At 36.4% G+C, this 23,146-nt stretch overlaps 1 protein-coding gene across 1 annotated transcript in view; it reads right to left on the bottom strand.

The window, feature by feature from the left end:
- wap (DDB1 and CUL4 associated factor wap) overlaps positions 1–23,146 on the bottom strand; it is a 41,799-nt gene that overhangs the window by 8,656 nt on the left and 9,997 nt on the right. The window contains exons 2-5 of the mRNA XM_089090528.1: positions 16,631–16,772; positions 13,592–13,813; positions 10,213–10,339; positions 3,257–3,408 (exon numbers count right to left, since the gene is read on the bottom strand). Coding sequence (XP_088946654.1) covers positions 3,257–3,408; positions 10,213–10,339; positions 13,592–13,813; positions 16,631–16,772 — 643 coding nt within the window. The remainder of the gene's footprint in view (positions 1–3,256; positions 3,409–10,212; positions 10,340–13,591; positions 13,814–16,630; positions 16,773–23,146) is intronic.

Here is a 23,146-nt window from a genome sequence, read left to right as displayed (position 1 = left end):
GTTAGGGCCTTTTGATATTTTCAGACCGAAAAAATTATCCCCCGACTTTACATTTACGAAAAACCTCGTTTTCCTATATTAGCCCATGTTAATTTTTCCAACCACAACCCCCCTTTAACGTTGTCTGATCGGGCTGAAATTTAGAGGATAAGCTTTCCTGGGGCCTCGGAGCTTATCCTCGAAATTTCAGCTCAATCTTATAACTCCTTCCCTGTTTTCCAAAAACCAAATATCAAGTTTTTTGGGAATTTGCTTGCGTCGAAAAGAGCTTCCATATACTAAAATAAAACTACCGTTGTATCTGTATAGCCCAGCGGTTGATATTTCAGACTGTCTGGCGGAAAACTTTGGGTCGATTCACCATCAGAGCGAATTTTTATATACTGAATTTAGAATTTGAAAAGAAACTCAGTTTTTTTTTTAAATTATTTTAAAAAAATTACGTTTTCTAAAGAGTTAAAGATGCTGAGTTACAAGGTCGACCCTTAAAACGTACAGGGATTAGGAGGCACAGTTGGGGGGCTGTTAAAGAGGCTGAGTCACAAGTTCGAACCTTAAAACGTACAGGGATTAGGAGGCACCCTGTACGACGTGATTTGAGTATTCAGGAATTAAAAGCCTTAACACAAGAATGTTCAAGAGCGGGGGTTTGGGGGGCGGCAGCCCCCCAACTTTAACTCCTGACACGATCAGCTAACAGTTAGTCAAGCAATAATAAGTAATAAACTGTACAAAAACGTGCAGAAATTATTTGAAAAAAACTACGTTTTCTAAAGAGTTAAAGAGGCTGAGTTACAAGGTCGAACCTTAAAACGTACAGGGATTAGTAGGCACAGTTGGGGGCTACCGCCCCCAAACTCCCCGCTTTCGCAGCCTTTAAATATAAAAAAATCTCTTTAAACTGAAAGTAAGGAGCGACATTAAAACTTAAAACGAACAGAAATTATTCCGTATATGAAAGAGGCTGTGCCCTCCTCAACGCCTCGCTCTTTACGCTAAAGTTTTTATTGTTTAAAAAAAGAGTTGTGAGAAAGTCAAACTTTAGCGTAAAGAGCGAGGCGTTGAGGAGGGCACAGCCTCTTTCATATACGGAATAATTTCTGTTCGTTTTAAGTTTTAATGTCGCTCCTTACTTTCAGTTTAAAGAAATTTTTTTTATATTTAAAGGCTGCGAAAGCGGGGGGTTTGGGGAGCGGTAGCCCCCCAACTATGCCTACTAATCCCTGTACGTTTTAAGGTTCGACCTTGTAACTCAGCCTCTTTAACTCTTTAGAAAACGTAGTTTTTTTCAAATAATTATTGGATAAAAGGGCGGGGATACTTGATCCGGGTGGGTAAAAAAAGCTAATGGCATTAAGGTGAAAGTTCCTGAAATGTTGAACTAAATCAAAAGATATTATGTGCATCCAGGTTATTAAAAGGGTATATCTGCAAAATCTCAGGAACCCCCCACCCCTCACCACCACTACTGAGTCAATGAAGATAAAACTTTCAGGGCATGTTGAGAGGAGTGTTGAAAAATGATTGGAGAGAAATTACCACCACTCAAGCCTCCTCACCTTTATTATCCCCCCCCCTCAACACCGAACACAATTTTGAGGAAAGTATTTTTTTCAGAGTATGCAAAACGTCCAATAACTATGCCTCCGGATGACATGATCTCCCACAGACACCCCGACAAGCGTTGTAATTATGCAATTTGTCCATTGTTCGCATAAAGGATTTATTATTGGCAAAAGGAAGAACGAGGGAGGGGGCGGGGTTTCTGGGTGATTCTGGGATTTGATCTGGGTGGGTCCAAAGGGCTAATGACATTAAGGTGAAAGTTCATGGAATGTCGAACTAAATCAAAATACACTATGTGTATCCAAATTATTGAAAGGGTATATCTACAAAATCTTAGGAACAGCTGATGGTATTAGGTTGAAACTATCCTCGCATGTTGAGGAGGATGTTGAAAAAGGATCGGAGGGCAGCCAGTCCCCTTCCCATGGCCTGTTTTACCCGCCCTCCCCAAACACATCCGATTAAAATTTGGGATAGCCATTTTGTTCAAAATAATTTAAGACAAATAACTATGCTTTCAAGGATGAGATGAGCCCTCAGCTATGCAAGCTGCCCGTGGTTTACACATAAGGATGTTTTTTTAGGAAAAGGTAGCATGTTTAACCTTGGGTCTTCAATAAGGCTTAGCTTTCAGGAAATTAGAGGGGAATGTTGAGCAACATAAACACACACTAACTGCATGCGGGGGGGAGGGGGGTTGAACAGCATCCAAAAAGTATAGATTGAGCTTCTCAATTGCAGAGGAAGTATAGCCCCACGGTGGTCCATTCATTCAAAAAAGTTATGTGATCCATACAAGATAAACAGTCACTGTAGACATTTATTTTAATTCTTCATTTAAATAAGTTGATCAACTCGATCCTTTATACAATTATTTTCATGGATGTGAAATAGTCCATCAGCTATTATGAAGGAGGGGCGGTGAATCATTGTAAAGACGGGGCGGGGGTACCAGATATCAAAACAGCGTATTTCAACACCCAAATTGTCTAGCTCTCTCCATGGGCCTTCAGATATATATAGGGAGGAGTATGGGGGAAGTAGAAATTAATCTTTCATCTTACTTCATTTAGATAAGCCTGAATAAGGGTGTTATGGGGTCATATCTTCTTTCTTGCTGCGGAAAAATATTTCTGGCATTTATCTTAGCTTCATTTTACTAAAATGATTAAATATTTATATCTACTTTATATTTATATCTATTTATATATTTTCTTGATTATCGGAAATATTTTTGTTCACGCCTTTTAATAGGTGCTAGTGTGGGGATGGGGCTAATGGAGCCCCTCTCATTACGAGAATCTTTTTCTATGTAGCATAAAATATTATACTCAAATGCCTACCGAGAAAGAGGTTGAAAAGACAAGACTGGGCATCATGAGAATCACTAGTAACATTATTTAAGGGGGGGGGGGGACAAATGTAAATAAGTTAATACGAGTTAAATAAAAAAAAAAAATCAATATTCAAAATTGTAGGATTTGAATGAATATATTTACTTAAATAAATTAATAGAAATTTGTCAATCCAAAAAATAAGACTAAATATTAATATACATGTAGCAAAACTAAATCATAAGACTAAATATTAATATGCGACAAAACTAAATCATGAGAATAAATACTAAGAACTAAATAGTAAGAATAGCTAGTTAAGAACGAAATAAGATATTCAAATAAACATGACTAACCTCAGTAGCATCCATGGCAATAGTAGCCAAATAGTTTGGATTTTGTCTATTCCAGGCTAATCGGAGCAACGGAGTATGCTGTGGGTCTTCGTAAATGATTGTTGAATGTTCGAGGTGTCTCAAGTCAAACATTCTCACAGAGCCATCTGCACCTGTTTCCAAAGAAAAATAGTTTTAATTGCAAAGAAATATTCTAACACCTACGCCACAAAGGAATTTATTGAGTAATTACTCACAAAAGAAGTACCTCACTAAACTAAACCCAATATAAACGACCAAGACATGTGAAAGGAATAAAACAGTTTGGAAAATTTTAGTTCGAGATTTATCAATGAAATGGTAAAAAAACTGGTAAAAAATGGCAAAAATGGTAATAAAAACTGGTGAAATGGTAAAATGGTAATAAAAAACTAACGGATAAAAAAATTTTCTATATGAATTTTTCATACGTTTTTACGAGTCGGATAATTTTTCTTTTTTGTTGGGGGGGGGGGGGGGGAGGGACACCCACAACCCCCCACCTCTTCTTAATATGGCATTGGAAAATCGGATCTAGATGAATATCTGTGTTTACACTAAGGATTACTTTCACATCTGGAATGAGTTGGAAAGTCAGGAATGCCAGTTCATATTTACTTTTTAATTATTAATAAGTCTGTATCTAATTTCAGGTTGAATTGGGTGTTTCTAATGTGAATGAAAATGTAACTGTCTGGAAATATAATAAATACTCTTTCAACAAAAATAAAGAATCAAAGCAGTAAAGTTTCCAAATTTTGTTTTTGATGATTTTTGTTGGTTGCCTTTCTTTCATTTTAGCAGTTGGTTTGGTTGGGTAGAGCCGAATCGGAAGGAGTTTGTTAGGTCTTAAGTAGCTGTTGGCAGATGAGTCGTACCAAGAAGCGTTTTTGTTGTCCTTTTGGGGCACTGTATATATAATTAGCAGCAAGTTTACCGCAGATGATTTCTGGCTCTTCATTCTCGGTGCAAACAAAAAGCTCCCTCCACTTCTTCATGCATTAGCGGGTTAGTGTGTATGCGTCAATCAATGAGAAATGGTTCGAGATTGTATTATTTGTAATTGCGAAAGCAGAAAAAAACTTGGTGAGCCGGCCAAGTGGTTTGCAACTGTCACAATTATACACTGCTCTGTAGGTACGCGACATGTTTCTTTTCTTTTTTTTTAGGCTCCTAAACACTGTACAAACATAAATAATATGAACATCATTGCATCAAGCCGTAATTGGTAAAAAAAAAAAAAAAAAAAAAAAAAAAAAAAAAAAAACAAACAAACAATCAAAAGTGAATTAAAAAAGATATACAGTAGATAATCATATTAATTAGTGTTAGTATGACAATAACCGTTTAAAACAGTTAAACAACACTTTCGCCTGCTGGTCTTGAACTCAGATTAGTCTCAATAAATTATACATTTATTCTGATATACACAAAAACAAAAACAAGTAAATTATTCAATCACGAATCATTTTAAAACTTTACTTAAAGCAATATGCTTAAAAGAACCGATAATTAATAAACAACTCTATTATTAGTAATATACGCAATATATTATCAAAAAAAAATTGACACCAAAATTGAAAATAACCAGCGTCACTTAAATTGGACTCATACGAAAAGAGACTAAATCATAAGTCAGTTTAAAAACTGCAACAATTACACTAAGCGCGAAAACAAACAATTAAAAAAAAAAAAAAACACAACAAATACATCTTAACTAATGGGCCAATACTGACGACCAGGGATGATTCAACTTCATTAAACGGGAATTATAAGCACGAATTTGCTTTTCCACAGCTATAATGGGGTCAGCAATGCTAAATTTTCTAATCAGATAAGAGTTGCGCGTCCAAGAGGGAAAACGTAAAAGATATTTTGCGAGCCAGAAGAAAACTGAACGAATTTTTGACTTGTCAGAATTTGTTAGCATTTTCCAAAACGGCGATATGTACAAATAATGTGGTAGAGCGACAGAGTTAAAAAGTTTCGACAGAAGATGGCGTTTGAACCGTAACTTATTAGTTACAAAAGAAGCATATGATAACCCAACTCTACGCTCAATGTGAGCAATTAATAGTTGTCGCGTGTGCATTACTGACGAACCAATGGGAAGACCGAGGTAGGTGATATGATCTACTGGCTTAATCCTACTATTTCCGAGAGGAATATCCCTAGGCGACGCTTGCTTCCAATTGAAGAATATAACTTCGGACTTTTCAGCATTGAACTGAAGACCTAGTTTTGCATACTCAAATTGTAGCATTGCAAAAATCTCGCTTATGCGCTGGATAGTGCGGCTCACATTCAGAATGTCGTTTGCATAACATACGAGAGATAAATCAAGACCGGCAAAGATGAATGATGTGGGAACAGCTGACTGTGGATCAAGAACTCCATTATTGAAGAGGGAAGGGGGAGAAACAGCACCTTGACGGGTACCTTTTTCGACGTTGACAAAAATATCAGGGGTTGGTGCGTAAGACTTGAGAGCCGTCAACTTTAGCTAATGGGTGAAGTATTAGGCGAACTTTAAGACGATAATACATGTCTCGAAGGGCTCTGATATATGAGGGGCTCACTCCACGTTTTGCTGCATGGAGTAGCATAGCGGCGTGAATGAGAGTCGAACGCTTTACGAACATCATGCCCAGCCAACACGAGAGTTTCACTAGATGCATCAGCATCGATCAATGCGTTTGCGATAACCGACAAAGCGTGGGCACAACCGAGACGTGGCTGGAATCCAAATTGGTTAGGTGGAACATAGCATTTTGTATTCAGTTGGTCAATGAACAGACGTTCAAAAAGCTTACAGTAGGTAGTAGCCACTGTTATAGGGCGGAAGGACGAGCACTGGGTTGCGAGTTTACCTTTCTTTGAAATTGGAGTGAGATCTCCGATTGAGAAAGAAGACAATTCCTTGGGTAAAAATCATCTGCATCAAAAGAGCAATATGGTTTACCAGCAGCTCGCTTCCATGCAGAATGTGAAGAGCGCTTATTTTATCGATGCCAGAAGATTTCTTACGCTTTAGGCGTTGGATTGCTCGCAGTACAGAATCAGCTGAAACAACAAAATTGTCGGTTGGACACCTAGATAGAAATTTATCAAGCTTATCTTCATATTCGGACTGTAGGGCGGCATCTGGTGGGGAGAATTCAGCAGAGAAGTATGAATTCCATTCGGAATCAGGAATAACTTGAGCAGATAGTTGGGCCCTAGGAGGATCTCTTGATACATTTCTCCAGAAGGAAGGTTGGGACAGAGAAGCTAGCTGGGATGTTTCTTCAACTATGTGGTTCGTGTGTATACATAGTTCTCTTGCAAACTTTCTTTTGGTAGAAAGACGAATGTCAGAAACCCAGCCAGAGCGAGGACGGTCACACTGGAGCAGCAAGTGGTACCAAAAATTGGATTTTCTCCAAGCTTCAACTAGGCTCGGATTACTGGACCAGTGCTCTGTGACACCCCGACGTATAAGTTTAAGAGGTATACTGGCTTTTTCTGTGCATCACAGAGCATGACAAATTTATGCAAGCTAGATATTTAGCAACACCCGTATTTCATTTGCATCAACATGCGGATTTTCTATGAGTAACTGGAACGGAACATGAATTTTATGTAGGACAGAATTAGCTACTGCAGCAAAAAGATCATATTGAATATTTTCCCAATCCCTGTAAAATTGGGTGTGGAGCTGATGTGGTTGTGTAGTGGGAGTAGACTGAGCAGAGGAACAATAAATAGATGCAGATATTGGAAGGTGGTCTGATAGTTGGAAACAGGTGAAACTTGGAGATTTATAGAAGAAACTGCATGGTCAAGGTTCGATACGTGACTCTAATGGTTTGTGTAAGTGTAATCAAGATCTTTCGGCAATATCCTAAGCCAATCGTCAAAAATATCAGACAAAATAGAAGTACGCAATAACGAGGCGTCAGTTAAATTACAGTTAAAATCTCCTATAATAATACAACACTTACCTAACAGGCAAATCTCTGAAAGGCAAGACCCTAGTTTCTCACAAGCAGAAGTAAATAAAAATTCCGATCGGTCATTGCGATAATCTGTTGGGAGATAGACGTTTACAATAACATACTCTTTTACACGGACAGCAAGAAAAAAATCACATGAATCAAAAATACTCGACCGGAACGAGGTCCTAACAAGCATCGCAATACCACCCGAGGGGAGGCCACTGGAAGCGGATCGTTTAGCGGGCACCGAATTGCTAGTAAAATTATTGTAAATTTTCAGAAGGCCTAAACTATGACTCGTCAAAAAATGCTCTTGCAAGCACAATTCGAAAGCAAACCTTTTATCACAGGAATTTTGACTAAAAGTCCACCATTAATATTCCACGAAAGTACAGCTTGCGTAGTAGTAGACACATCCATGTCATACCATTGCCATTGCTAGTTGACCTTTGGTATTAGGACAATTTACACTTTAACAAGTATTGCCAGGAACTTTACAATCTAGACATAAAAGTTTTTCCGAACGCGGAGAGGCACTGTTTGAGGTGTGATCGCATGATCCACAGCGAGAGCAGAGGGCCCGATTAGAGCACTGCGAGGCCAGATGCCCAGTCTTATGACCTGAGAAACAACGCTTTGGGTGATATACAAATGCTTGTGCAGAAAGCTTTTCGTAGCCAACTTTCACAGAAACTTGTAAGAACTGATCCAGGTTTTGTTTTGACCCAAAGTAGACCTTAAACACTCGGGACTTTCCGCACTGTGAAATTTTCACGCAATTTGGTACAAGAGATTTTACTTGATTCTCATCGTATTCGATCGGTACCCCTTTCAGGATCCCTATAAACAGTGGGGATTTCACACTCACCGAGATTCCTGAGGTACTATTTTAGCATTCTCGGCAACTTTATTCGCTGCACGCTTTGACATAACAACAAGTTTCCATTCCGAAGCCGATTTTTTAAGTTCAGTTATTTCACCTGAGGCCTCAGGGCAAAGTTTATCGATGAAGTTATTGTGAGAATTAGGTGAAGTCAGGTTTGCTGGACATTTTTCAAAATAAAGACAACCTTAAAAAGTTGGGCATGGTTAATTTTTGCATTGGTATCAATTCTTGCTGGCCAAGCAGGCCTGAAGGTATCGCATTCTCGAAACAGATATCAATTTCCAGAGAGAGTTCATTAACTTTCGAGACTAAAGTAGCCGAGACTCCCTCCCCGATTTTTGGGGTTTCAGAAGGTGAGAATATAACAAAATATATATATATATATATATATATATATATATATATATATATATATATATATATATATATTAATTAGTTTCTTCAAAATTCAGTGTTCCAACGTTGAAGCCAAGTTTCGCGTTCAAGAGAAATCTGACTTGTCTACCCGTGAAAAGATCTAATGTCGCTTATGTTTATATGTTCTCTGGAGCACTCGCACCTCGGTCCGGGTTTTTATAATGGGTGAGATAGGGAAAGATCATACTGCATATTATATATACTGTGTTTTGGGGTTATCCAGCACATAGTTATCTAAAGAATATTGTATTGTACCCATACATTACGTCAATTTTTCAGAAGAAGGTCCAACTGTACAAATTTTCAGCCATGATTTCAGCTAAATTAAAACAATTTTCAAGATTATACTAAATTGAAATAATTATCATCTGGCAACTTAATTTAATAAATAAATTGAAATTTCTGAGACATCAAATTGAATAAAATTTCTCTAGTACAATTTCTTTGTGGTAGCGCACCAGGCGAATCCTCTCCTAGGAACTGGGGACTGTAGTTCAACCCTGCCTATCGGACTGAGTTGGTGACAGGGGGCTTTTTGCTACAGCTAATTATTTGAAAAAAGAAGAAAAACTCCTATGCAGAGAGCTGTTTCAAATATATTAAGAGCAGCGAAGTTGTAAAGTTTTTTTTTTACAATATGTTTATATCGATGGGGTCTTGAAACAATTGGGAGGATTGTGAACATAACCCAGTTAGGCTGAAATTTCCTATCAGCGGTGAGCGTGTAACTGAACTCCAAACGACTTAACTCTCGTGCATCTGACCCCGGGTGTAACTCAACCCCCGTGCAACTAAACTCTCGAGTAACTGAACCCCGCTTAACTGAACAAGTTCAAACTAGCACCAACAAGAAGCTCAAAAGTCAGACAGAATTTGAGAAGCCTTGGGAAGAAACCCAGGTTTTACAGGCTCAAAAATATCCGCTGAAAAATTGCTCTAAAAGAATATGGTGACGCTTGCGATTATTACACTTGTAAGGAGGTTTAAATATTGAACTAATCGTCTTTTTATTTCAAACTTTCGGGTCAAGTATGCTATGTAACATCAAAAGCGGTTGCCAGTTAATGCACGCCTATATAGTGGGGGAAATAAAACACTAATTCTGAGAACCCCATTTCAGCGTTCTTTCGATGTTCTAATAACTGTAAGGTGCTGGGGAAAAAACTTTTTTTAATTTCCATGGTTTTGTTTTGTAATCAATATCAGTGTTGAAATTAAAATAAATAGCCTCCGTTATTAACGAATCAGCTTTGAATTTGAATGAGTTTTTTTTACATGGTAGTTGTTTCAAAACCTTTTTTTCTTTTTTCTAACTGCAAAGGTGATTGGGATGAGGTGTATTCAAGAGGGGAATTTTAACCCCGAGTTTAAGGTTTTCGATCATGGAGATTTCAGTAGTAGACTTTTTATGTTTTCTAACCTTTACACCCCAAAATAACACTTTCCTGCACTAGGGTGCAGCTATTGCTGCAGCCATAACCTTCAATTTTGTTTGGGCCCTGGACATCAAGAGTTCCGCTAATTTTCGAGTCCCTTTGAGGTCGACATTATTTTATATCAAAGTTGTATTGTTAGTACTTTGGGCTAAATTATAAACAATAATGTTGATTCGATATTGACTAGCCTAATATAGAAGACGACTTAAATCCAAATCTTACCAACTGAGGCAAACATATCTCTCCCTCCACCCGCTCGACTGAAGGCAATATCGTAAACTTCTTTATCATGGGCTATCAGTTGCGTTTTCACGTGACCATTCACAGAATTTCCAGCTCTTCCGATGGCCTAAAACAAGGATAGAATTCAGGAGAAAACTAATGTACATATTCTAGAAATACAAATGCATTTGTAAGAAAATATAATTGGAATTAACTTAATTTTCCACCAGTTGACATTTCTTAAGTTCCATCAAGATGGAAGTGACTTATTACATACTAGCCGACCTAGTAAAAAATGTTGGTGTTTAACCACGTATTGTTTTTTTTTTTCATATTTTTCATTTACTCGTAGGCTTAATAGCGTTCTTATAAATTATACCAACAATGCCAGAAAGAAAATAAGAAAAATGTACTGGGTTCATAACAGAGGCTCTAAGCCCTCTTTGGATATGTTTGTGTTATTTTATCATTTTGTAACAGCGACCAATTTTATTTTATTAAAAACTTATCTAGTTTATACGAAATTCAAAAATTAATTGATCGTTTATTTTAGAAATCTTACTACAGGGCCAATCACATATGGAAAAGATTATGTCCATGTCTCTCCTTAAGCTCTTGAGTAAATTTAACATCCCCCCATCCCATTCCTTAAGGATTTATACTTCCTTTGTCCGCCCGCATCTTGAATGTGCTTGTACAGTTTGGCATCCTGGCATCTCCCGTGATGAATCAGATAAAATTGAATCTATTCAAAAAAGAGCCCTAAGAATAATTTTTAAAGAAACTTTGGTACCATATTCACTCCTTCTAAAAAAGCCGAGCTGGAAACTCTTGAGCACAGGAGAGGAACGCTGTTCCTCCGTTTTGCAAAAAATGCAATAATAAACCCTCGCACGGAAAACATTTTCCCCAAAAGACACTCCCCATCCAGACACCGCCTGCCAAGTACTGTATCTGAACCCATCCCAATCTTGTCCCCCATCCGCTGTTTAACCTCCAGATTTGAAAAAAACTTTGTCCCCTTCATTACTGATCAAATAAACCACTAGTTTTTTTTTTCTTTTTTTTTTTAATGGTGATACCCAAACTGGTGTACGTTTGGCTATTCCGTTCCCTCCCCATTTTATATAATCTATTTTAAAACTTTTTAAAATTATTTTTATCTAAATTTTTTTTTTTGTTTTTTGTTTTTTTTTAATTTGTGCCTTTTAACTTTCTCAATGGCTTTGCCTTTCTGATATTGTTGTTTTTGGCATTGTTTAGCCAGTTTTTAGTTGTTGTGCTATTTATGTCTTTTTTTATTATATGACCCCGAAATGCGAATTCGGCCCTTCGGGGCTTGTGATAGCCATTTTCTGAAATAAATATCTTATCTTATGCTCTCCATTCCTCCTTTGTTGATGTAACTATGGACACTATGAGTGCCTAATTGGGTACTCAGTATATTAAGTGGCTAAGAGCTCCTTGAAATAATCTATTGGCTGAATTCAGCTCTACCATTTTTTGACCCCACCCACCGGTTTTGTCATCAGTCACTTCTAGGACATTCATCTACAAAAGATTGTATGCATTCGTCTTTAGCTAAACTTGATTGACTGTTTTTTTGTGAAGAAATTAGACATTACCAGATGTGAAATGCTTCTTAATATTAACGACGTTGCATTTGGCAAATTCTAAAGCTACCCTTTATAACCTGTTCAAATAGTTCAATAAAAATTATAAAAGTTATGAGGATTCAACAAACACTTTTACAAAAGTTATAGGAATGTTTTGCCTCTCCTATAGCATTGGAGGAAGGGGTTAGTGAAACGTCTGATCAGATATTAATAAATTACCAAAACACAAAAGTGCTGGCAAAAATCTCTTACCAAAAGGGGGATGTTTAAGGTTTCAATCCCTTCCCCATGAAATTTGAAGATTTTCTTGAAAAACAGATTTTTCATTTTTTAATTGTCAAAGAGGTATAGAAATTAGTTTTCATAGTAGAACACAATCCCCCCCCCCCCTCTCCATCATTTTACTTGATAAGGTCCAGATGAAAATGAAAAAATTACACCGTGTCAGCCTCGAATGTACGAAGTTGAAATTATGTTAAATCATCAATGCAGTTTTCTATCTTTTCGTTCTTTTTTTTCAATTCAATCAATTTATTTGAAAGAAACGCAGAAAAATTACAGAGCTTTAGACCACCACAAAGGCTCTTTGGCCTGTGAGAGTGGGAGACTAAACATAAAATTAAATAATGACACTAAAATCAAACAGAAGAGCAAGAAGAAAAAAAAACACCAAAAACTACCATGCCAATCAAAATAAATGAATAAACAAATTGAAAAGGAAAGATAGAGGGAAAAAAGAAGGGAGGAGAGAACTAACTGTCTAGGCATAAGAGATGGTTGTTTAGCTGTTTCTTAAATTGTCCAAAGGAATGACATAACCGAATTTGAACTGTAGGGAATACCAAATGGAGACACAACATAAAACTGGATTGAAATCTGATCTTTATTTGTCATTGTTTCTGGACTCAGGGGAAAAAACAATAAAAGCTTTAAATTCCTCGCCCATAACAAAATAAGTTAAGTTAGTCTACGTTGCTACCAAAGGAAGAGAATCTTGTGAAGATCTTTGACTCTATTTTCGTAAACTCGTCACTTCTAAGGTTTGTAAATAAACGAGGTTAGCCGATTTTTGTTTAGCACATACATACATTAAAGGGATCTGACTTCAGGGAAGGTGATTCATCGACGAATCAGATGGGAATAATATCTTTAAATCTCACAAATATTCTGGGGTAAAACCTGTAACTGTAAGTCCCGGAGATATCCTGTTGAAAATAAAAGTACTCGATAAAAACAGCGAGAGCTTATTCTAGGTCCCTTGACAACTCCTTTTTTTCAATAAAAAAAATTTGAAAATCTTCTTGGTAAAAAATACACCGTTTCATTAAGCAATGGTCAATTCACATACATTTGGGGGACAGAGGGAGGCAAAATTTATTATTGAAAATCTAGGGAATGGATCGATTTTATTATTTCTGTCAATTCGTTGAATGAACGTGCCCAAAAAGGCCATCTTTTAATGAAAATACCGAAAATAAGTCCTTCCACAATCTGGTTAGGAAGACGGGGGGGGGCATTTTTTTAGGAATGGGAGGGGGATCTACCCCCTTCTCCATTGATGCCACAGCTACCGACATATCCATCAGGTTATTCTCTTCTCTTCTAAGGCCTGTGTACAAAATGAATCTTACCCATAAAGAAAAGACGCATGGATGTCACTTAAAATGGTAAAAATTCGATCAATACAAATAGAGCCAGAAAGAAAAGATGCGCAAAATGTTAAAATTAAAGGCCCAACATAGGAGTTACCGACTAAAACATACCTGCCCTGTTTCTAGTCCCCAGATTGTGCATGTTGTGTCAATACTTGACGTACCAATTAGATTAGGGTCCACTTCATTCCAGTCAAAGGATGTCAAGGGAGCACAAAAATCCGAGTTCTTATTGTTATTCAGTAAACATTCCAATTTCGTTTCGGGTTCACCAGCTCGCCATATTCTTAAATAGTCACCACTGGTTGCCAGTAAGTCTGGCAAAACACCTTTCTAAAAAATGAATGCGTAATAAACACATTTGAAAGAACGGTAGGCCAACTATTGAAAGAAATTATAAAACTTTTTTTTAACAAAAAATATTAAAAAAGAGAAGTATCCTACAACATAGCAACCCCCTGATGATATTCAAACAACGAGAGCCCTCCTCCACTCCCTCCCCCCCCCCCCCCAAAAAAGGATGGATTGTAAAATATTAAATGGAATCCATCTATTTTTATTATTCATATTTTCTGATCAGATCAAGAAGAAAAAATGCGTTTTTCTGGAAACATTAGAATTGCCATCTATGTTAAGTAAACTAGAGACTCACAAGAGGAGACGAAGATCCCATAGTTCCCGAAGATGGGTAGAAAGAAGTCGCAAAGGAGGAGTCAATTCTGTCGTTTTAAATGAAAAAGCGTATCAGACATTTCTGGAATGTGCTAGACCATGATAGAGTTACAGAAAATGATAGAGAAAAGAATGAAAAGTTTTTGAGACTTCGGATATGAAGGAAGATTTATTTTGTGAGGAAGAATTAGTGACGGAACAACTATAAAGATTAAAAAATGATAAGGTCCCAGGTGCTGATAGTGTGGTAAATAAGTTTTGAAAAAGGGGGAGTACTTAGCAATTTTAGGAAAACTTTAATTAAACCCCAATGCAAAAAAGGTGATAAGTGAGCATGGTAACTATAGAGGCATTCACTTGATTTCTGTAGGAAGACAATTATTTAGCATAATGATAATTTTTAGACTTAGAGACGATATAAATAAAGTTTTAAGAGAAGAACAATGTGGTTTCAGGATGGAAAGAGGATGGGTCGACCAAATTTTCACTCTTAGAATAATAATTGAGGAGTGCCTCAGACCCCTTTAGTCTTCCGTTTCATAGTTTATGAGCAAGCGTTTGATTCAGCCAATAGAGGAGCTTTAGCAACACTCCTATCCTTGTATGGTATTGCTGCGGTTAAGGTTGAAAATGAGGTTAGTAGGTGGTTTCGTATTGGATAAGGAGTTAAGCAGGGTTGCATTCTATCCCAGTTATATAATTTTGATGGATTTTGTCCTAAGGAAGACAACAAAGCCCACGGGACAGCGTGGAACAAAATAGGAAAGTAAAATTCTCCTTGACTAAGAATATGCTAATGATTTGAGTGTCTTAGATGAAAATATAGCAAAATTAACAATTTTTGGAGGTTTTGAGATTTCAGGGCACAAGAATAGGTTTCAAAATGATAAGAAGACAAAGTTGCTTAGACTAGAATAAGTGAAGGTGAAGAGGTGAGTTGGGTAACGAGATGATCAATCAAGTGGATAGGTTTGCTTACCTAAGTAGTAGTATTAGTAAAAATGGTGGATGCAGTGAAGATGTAAAAAGTAGAATAACCAAGACCCAGGGAGTTTTTCATCGTTGAGAAAAAAAGTTTGGAAGAATAGGAAGAGAGGTCTACAAACAAAGATTAGAATATTGGAAGCTAGAGAGATGACAGTGGTCAAGTTGGTTCTAAAACGTGGGTGCACCAAAAAAACGGATAAGGATTTATTAGATATTTTCCAGAGGAAGTATCTACAGGCTCTTTTGGGTACCCGACAGTACATCAAAGAGTATGAAAAATGTGGTTCTACCTCACTTTCTAGGGCTACAATGAGAGAAAGGTTGAAACACCTAGAACGGGCTCTGTGGATGAAGAATGACTGATTGCCGAAGATTGTCCTTTATGGTCAACCCTCTAGGGCCAAAGGAAAAGCAGTTCGTCCCCCAATGGGGTGAGAGGAGCTCGAAAGGAAGAATTTAAGGGAAAATAGAACTTCTTGCAAGGGTGTAAAGAAGGAGACTTTGCATAGATTTGGATGGCGGAGAAGCGCGCGTAGCTCTATGGCCGCAGGTGGCAGCAGGCTGGCCGCGCGGCCGCAGGTGGCTTGGTGCTGCAATGAGTCGTTAACAGTAGTAGACATTATAATGAAGTCAAAAGTTAATTGTAAATACGTTTTGACAGTAAGTCGAAAGATAGTTGGGCTTTACCTCAGAATTTTCTTTGTGGATATAATTTGGAGAGATTTAAGAATAAAAGAATAGAATTTACAACCTGCACAGATTAGAAACTTTACGAGACATTTAAGCTTTAAAAAAAAATATATAAACACGTACAATAAAGAACACTAAGTGGCTGTTCCGTTTTGTAATGAAGTAAGCAATGAAATACAACTGGTCAGTAAGTACCTAATTTTAATATTTTCCCAGTTGCATAACCAGGGCTAGTTGAGGACCCAGTTTTCCTCTTCCAAAACGTAAGACATACACAAATTATTACTTTCAAGCTGTATAATAGATACACAAAACAATTTTTTTGTAATCCTAAGATCCTTGGATAGGCCCCCATCACATTGCCCAAACAAGAAAGTACATCAATATGAGAACAATAAGACAGAAAGACGAGTAAGAAACAAGGGCGGATCCAGGATTTTTTTTCGGGGGGGGGTACTAATTTTTGACTCAGTTTTCGACTAATTATATTGATTTTTACCTAGGTTTTACTAATTTTCGACTTATTTTCGACTCGGTCAAAAATTCCAGGGGGGGGGGGCCAAACCGAGTAACCCCCCCCCCCTGGATACGGCCTTGGTAAGTATATACGTAATTAAAAATACCAATCTTAGTACCTTAAAAATATCGATTTAACAAAAATATAGTAGCAGACTGAACAACAAAGTTGATTAAGCTGTTGTGTCACACTAAATATTCGCTTAAGATTTTAATTTGCTTAATAGATGTATAGTAGGCTATAGTATGCTGTGTAATACAAAAATAGAATCTCAAACAACTCACACTATCTGGAATCCACATAATCTTTGTTGTAGGATATGGATGATCAAAGATGCTTCTAGGTGAAAATTCTGCCATATCTTCATCAAGAGACACAATTTGTACTTTATTTGTATATTCTTCAATAAAACTTCCGAGAGCCAATCTTTAAATATATAATAAGCTTTAATATAATTTACAAAAAAAAGATGCAGTGATTAAGAAACCTCACTGGGTCCCAATTAATTAAACAGTAAAACCATTACTTCTGTAACATGCTTTGTGCAGCCCAGCACAGCCTAGTTTGTGCCAGAAGACAAATGAAATAAGTGTTTATATTGGTTACCACATATCTAGCAACTAAAATACCGTTACTTAGTTTTGTTAATTAAAAAAAAACTTTCCCGAAAAGAGTTGTTTCAAAGAAAAGTAAAGACAATTTTAAATTTAAGATCAGCAGATACAAATATCTGTTAAAATTCAATCTGTAAACAAACCAGAGATAACTACTAAAAAATAAATTAAATCCAAAACGAACAGAGATGAAATAAACAATAATAGCAAAAACACTCAACAGTTACTAACACCAATTAGTTAACAAGTTACAAAGCGAGGAAAGTTTCAGTTGAATACGCATATGTAGCTTAAAACGAAAAAAATATTTTGCTATTGAAGCATAAATGAGACCTTAAATGATCATAAACTAAACAAACAATCACTGCAAGTGAAAGTACGATTCATGTCGGTATAAATGAGCACATAAATCTTAATTCAAGTTAAACTTAATATACGCATTCAGATTAATCATAAAACAAGCAAAAATCACTATGAACACGAGACTGGATATTGCCTCATTCTCTAGCTTTAAAAGTTTAAAACCTACTGCGCCATTGGCGCTTTACTGAATACGAATTATATTACAAATATTTTCTTTTGCACTTTATATTGAAACTAAACTTTAAATTACAGTAAAATTTTGAACTGATGAGCTTTAAGCAATTAATATCATTATACATCAAATATTCAGTTCAATTTATTAGTTCTTTCTAAAATCGTTCAAGACGAATATAGTTTCACTACAACAAGAGTTTGGATACTGCCACCTTCCTTAGCTGTAAAAACCTAAGGCCTACTGCAGCACTGGCGCTTCACTGAAAACGAATTATATCACAAATATTTTCTTTTCCATCTCTTACAGCATTGAAAATGAAAATAAATATTGCAGTAAAATAAGATCTTGAACTGAAGGATTTCTTAATAATAAATACCATCACACATCAAATATGCAATTGGATTTTATTAATACTATCTAACTCTGTTCAAGATACAAACAATTTTCAGTAAAGCACCAATGACGCAGTAGGTTAAGACTTTTACAGTGAGAGAAGGAGCTTATTATCAGGACGATAAAGTGCATTATAGTAAAGGTAATTACAATTTTAAAATGGTGCAATATTAGCTGAAATAAAATTACATTATTTCTGTGAAGTGTTAAAGATAGCAAGGGCCACAAGCAGGATTGACATACAACAAGAGAAAAAATACAACTAAATAGCCGTGAAAATGAGGGTAATGTCAGCCAGCAGAAAAAAAAGAAATGAAAACGATAGAGGTAGATATTTCGTCAGGGACTTCCTCCAAGTTATCTTCAGTTCTCAAAAAAAGAAGGAAGATTAACCCTTTGAATTAACTCTAACTGAGTAGAAGAAAGACTGAATCAAACTAACCAAAAAAAGCCAGAATAAATGAATCACTATTCACCAGTTAGATTGGGCAAGAATTCTCTGCTTAGTTATTGACTTGGGTTGCTTACTGATCCAATAATAGGCAGCGCTCCTTAAGTAAAGAACAATTTTGGCACAATGAACTATTTATTATTGTTTTCCACTTTGGACCAGGGCACTACGTATTGTAAGATTTGTTGTAGAAACTTCGAAAAGGGTTCATTCAATTGAAAACTGGAGTGGCTTGTGCCCTTTTTAATAGTCGAAAGTGATTGGAAGGCAACTAACACCCCTTCCATGCCCACCATTTCCCCAAACACATCCAATCAAAATTTTGAGATAGTCATTTTGTTCAGCATAGTGGATTTCCAGATAGAAATTATGTTTTTGAGGAGAACACTCCCCGTCAGCCCTCAGGGCAGGGGTTGTAAGTTATGCCATAGGGGCATATAAGGTTTTTTATAGAAAGCTTTGTCGTAGAAACTTCAAAAAAGGCTCATTTGATTGGAAATTCAAAGGGCTAGTGTCCTTTTCAATAGTTGAGAGTGATTGGAAGGCAACTAACCCCCCTCTTCCACACACCTTTTCTCCAAACACATCCAATCAAAATTTTGAGATAGCCATTTTGTTCAACTTAGTTGAAAGTTCTGGAAATTATGTCTTTGAGGGTGACAACCCCTCACAGCCCTCAGGGCAAGGATTGTAAGTTATGCTCTGGGGTATATAAGGTTTTTTATAGAAAGCGTTGTCGTAGGAACTTCAAAAAAGACCCATTTGATTGTAAATTGAGATGACTAGTGCCCGTTTTAATAGTCGAAAATGATCGGAAGGCAACTAACTCCCCTACCACGCCCACCATTTATCCAAACACATCCAATTAAAATGTTTAGATAGCCATTTTGTTCAAATAGAAGCCTATAATAATTCAAACTCAAAACGACCAGAAATTATTATTAAAGAATAAAAAAGGAAAGGAGAATAATTGGTATGGCGGTAATCAATCAGGAACCCTTATCGCTATCTAAATTCAGAAAGTGCAAAGATTTTCAAACAGAGGTGTTAATTGTTTAAAGTTCAGGAAAGGTCTGCCCATTTCATATGAAAATATTGATTGAAAACAAAACTAGTTTTATCTAGGCTCTCCGCCAAAACAGGTAACTAGATTTTTCAAATATCATAGGAACTACAATCTGAGAAAATAAATATCACGACGCGAAAAAAAATTGATAAACTATCCAGTTGCGGATCCAGAGGGGGGGCGAGGGTTACCCCCGTAAAGTAGTCTAAAGTAGTGTAATTCACCTAATTAACGCAAGTTTGCATTAATTGAACTTGCTCCTAACGTAAGTTTGTTGGATCAACCTATTTTGCGCCCCCCCCCCTAAAAAAATCCTGGATCCGCCTCTGAAACCATCACACCTACCCCACCAGTTATTAGAAGAAGAAAAAATTCCTTATTTTCACAAATTTCATCAACCCCCCCGCCCCCTTTGTGATAAAATCCTACATAGGCCGATCAGTTGAGTCCACGTAAATAATAGATTAAGTCATAATTTGTATATAAATTAATTCATACCTGTGAGATGGGACGCTTGCAAACCACTTGGCTGGCTCACCAAGTTTTTTTCTGCTTTCACAATTACAAATAATGCACTTGGTAACCATTTCTCAGTGATTGACAATAACAGACTAATCCGCTAAGGCAGAAACAAGTGGGAGGAGCTTTTTGTTCGCACCGAGACCGAAGACCAGAAATTATCTGCGATAAGCTTACTGTCTATAAACTGTGGTTATACCCTGGGAGCATACAAGGTTCTTATAGGTAGCGGTGTTCTAGGAACTTCAAAAAGCGGTCATTCAATTGGAAATTAAAAGTACTTATGCCGATCTTAATAGTAAAAAGTGATTGGAGGATAACTGGCACCCGTCTCACACCCACCATACTTAAAAATAAATACAATCAAAATTGTTAAATAGCCGTATTGTTCGACGTAGTTGAACAGTCCAGAAATTATGTTTTTGAGGATGACACTCCCCCCACAGCCCTCAGGGCAAGGGTGGTAAGTTATGCCCTGGGGGCATATAAGGTTTTTATTGAAAGAGTTGTCATAGAAACTTCAAAAGGGTTCATTAGATTGGAAATTGAAAGGGCTAGTGCCTTTTTTAATAGTTGAAAGTGATTGAAGAGCAACTAACACCCCTCTCATGCCAAGCATCTCCCCAAACACATCCGATCAAAATTTTGACATAACCTTTTTGTTCGACATAGATGAAAGTTCTGGAAATTAGGTCTTTGAGGATGACAACCCCCTCACAGCCCTCAGGGCAAGGGCTGTAATTTATGCCCTGGGGGTACATAAGTTGTTTATAGAATACGTTGTTATAGAAACTCAAAAAGAGCTCAATCGATTGGAAATTGAAAGGACCAGTGCCCTTTTTAATAGTCGAAAGTGATTGGAATGCTTGACATTTCTATAGTAAAGATTGATGTGAGTAAAATGTATATTTTTTTTTTATTTTTAGACCAGGGCACTTTGTATCAAAGGAGTTGCTGTAGGAACTTCGAAAAGGGCTCATTTGATTGAATATAGAAAGGGCTAATGCACTTTTTAATAGTCAAAAGTGATTGTAGGGAAACTAATCCCTCTCCCACACCCACCCTCCCATTTGCCCATTATGTTTAAAAACTAAATGTTTCCATAATATTAAATAAAAATTCACTGTGTTAATGCTAATTCCCAATAAGGCATCTCAGCAGTGTCCCAAGAACAACTGAGGGTATTATGTTCAAACTTTTGAGGTTACTTCTGCTGTTAAAATTTAACTATATCAAAATAGCGTTAGTGTATCCAAGCTATCAAAGAAAGTAAACAGATTTTTTTGTGAATGGTATCAAGTTTTCTATTTCAGGTCAACTAGAGGAGGTAAGAAACTAAATCAAACACTACTAGTTGCGTCAGGATTTTCAGACGGGAGCGTACTGCTAAAAATTGCTGAAAATATTTCTCCAATATAAAAATAATAGGCCAAACTATAAAGTCTTAAAAAAAACCAAAAGGTTTAAAGAATTATTTTCTTTTTCCCTAAAAAGACTATGTAAATATAAAACGAACACAAATTAATTAAAAAAACTTTTTCCACAAAATAAGTTTTTCAAACAAAAGTAAGAAACTCCATTAAACCAAAAATGAGCAAAAATAAAATCAAATAATCTATCAAACATTATTTGATTGATTAAAGTTATAAAAGTAAAAGCATTTATATTTTTTCAGTAAAGTACAAATTCTGATCTGGCCTTGGGAAGGCATAGGGGTTTTGAGCCCTACTTATGTTAATTTCTGCTCGTTTTGAGTTTGACTTGGTTCTTTATTGTAATTTATGTTCATTTTGGGTTTCATTTATTTATTGATGCTGATTAGAAGTAGTTCCACACTTGGTAGATTATTTGATTTTATTTTTGCTCATTTTTGGTTTAATGGAGTTCTTTACTTTTCTTTGAAAAACTTATTTTGTGGAAAAAGTTTTTTTAAATTAATTTTCATTAAGAGTTTGGTCAGATGATCTTAAATTAAAATCAAGAAAAATGTTAAACGACTCCTTTCATTTTAAGTTATTGTACATTGGTTTACAGGAATATCTCCCACTGGCGGATCCAGGGGGGTCTGGTGGGCCCTGGTCCCCCAAGATTTTTTCTGTTGCCCTCTTTCCCTGTTTTTTTTTTACTCTTTTTTAGAGTATTTTTTTCAATTTGGTCAATTATTGGCACCTTTGTCATTGTCATTGCACCTTTGTCATTGCCCCCTAAGATTTTGTCTAGATCTGCCCCTGATATCTCCTGTATCTCTAATAAAAGCAAGGTCTCTATTTAAGAATTTTTCTTAATTTCAATTGCCTTCCTAAAAGAATCTAGGAAGCCATTTGCTTCAAATGTTAAATTTGCCTCATTGAAAAGAACTACATGTTCTGGATTTTCAATGATGAGGATGGCCAAAGCAGAATTAATATCCTCATTTTTATTTTAAATTTCACAACTCAGAGATATTCATTCACATTGTCTTTTCCCCAGAAGCTGGCGAAGCCCCCCCCCCTGCTAGAAAATAGTCCCACAGGATATCCCCCCTCCTGCAAGAAAATTACCCCCTATTTCCCCTTGGATAATTCCAGATTTTTATTAAAAGTGAAATTAAAATTTCTACTCTCCTGTTTAAGTCAGGGACATTGTATTGCATTACCTATGGTAAAGACCCATAAGGGATCAATGTATTAATAAATGTTCATTTATTTTTTCCCACAGGCACTTCATGTGAAAGAAGTGGTTGAATTAGATTTGGAAGGGGCTTAGTCAATTAAAAATCAAAAGTTCCAGTACCCTTTTCTAAGATTTAGCCTGCTTTTCAACCAATTGCTACTGAATCAGTTGTTACTGACTACATTGTCTAAAAGAAATTATTATTCTAGTTTAATGGCCCTTGCATTTCAGCAGTTGTTTTGGAGGAATCTTCAGATAATTACAGAATTAGCTCTAAGAGAAAGACAATAGCAGGATGGAGGTAGAATGGCTGAACATGGCTGTTCGAATGTGCAAGGTTGATAGGGTAACGTTTCTTTAGGTTTAAATGTAGAAAAAATGACTAATATGATTTGACTCCCAAATAATGGTATTTGTTTTATTTTTTTACAAAATAGATATCCAAAATCAGGCACTGTCCAATTGCTAAGGTATTACCCTAGGCACAAGATTACCAGAGGGATAAACTAGACAGTTAATTAAATTGATAAAATAGATGAAGGGTTATTAGCTTTTTTAAGCCCAGGA

This window comes from Artemia sp. Qi Xiang Cuo, chromosome 6 (assembly GCF_049724085.1).
Source record: "Artemia sp. Qi Xiang Cuo chromosome 6, ASM4972408v1, whole genome shotgun sequence".
NCBI lineage: Eukaryota > Metazoa > Arthropoda > Branchiopoda > Anostraca > Artemiidae > Artemia > Artemia sp. Qi Xiang Cuo.
The sequence above is the reverse complement of the archived record's forward strand: the minus strand, read 5'-3'. Positions and strand labels throughout refer to the sequence as shown.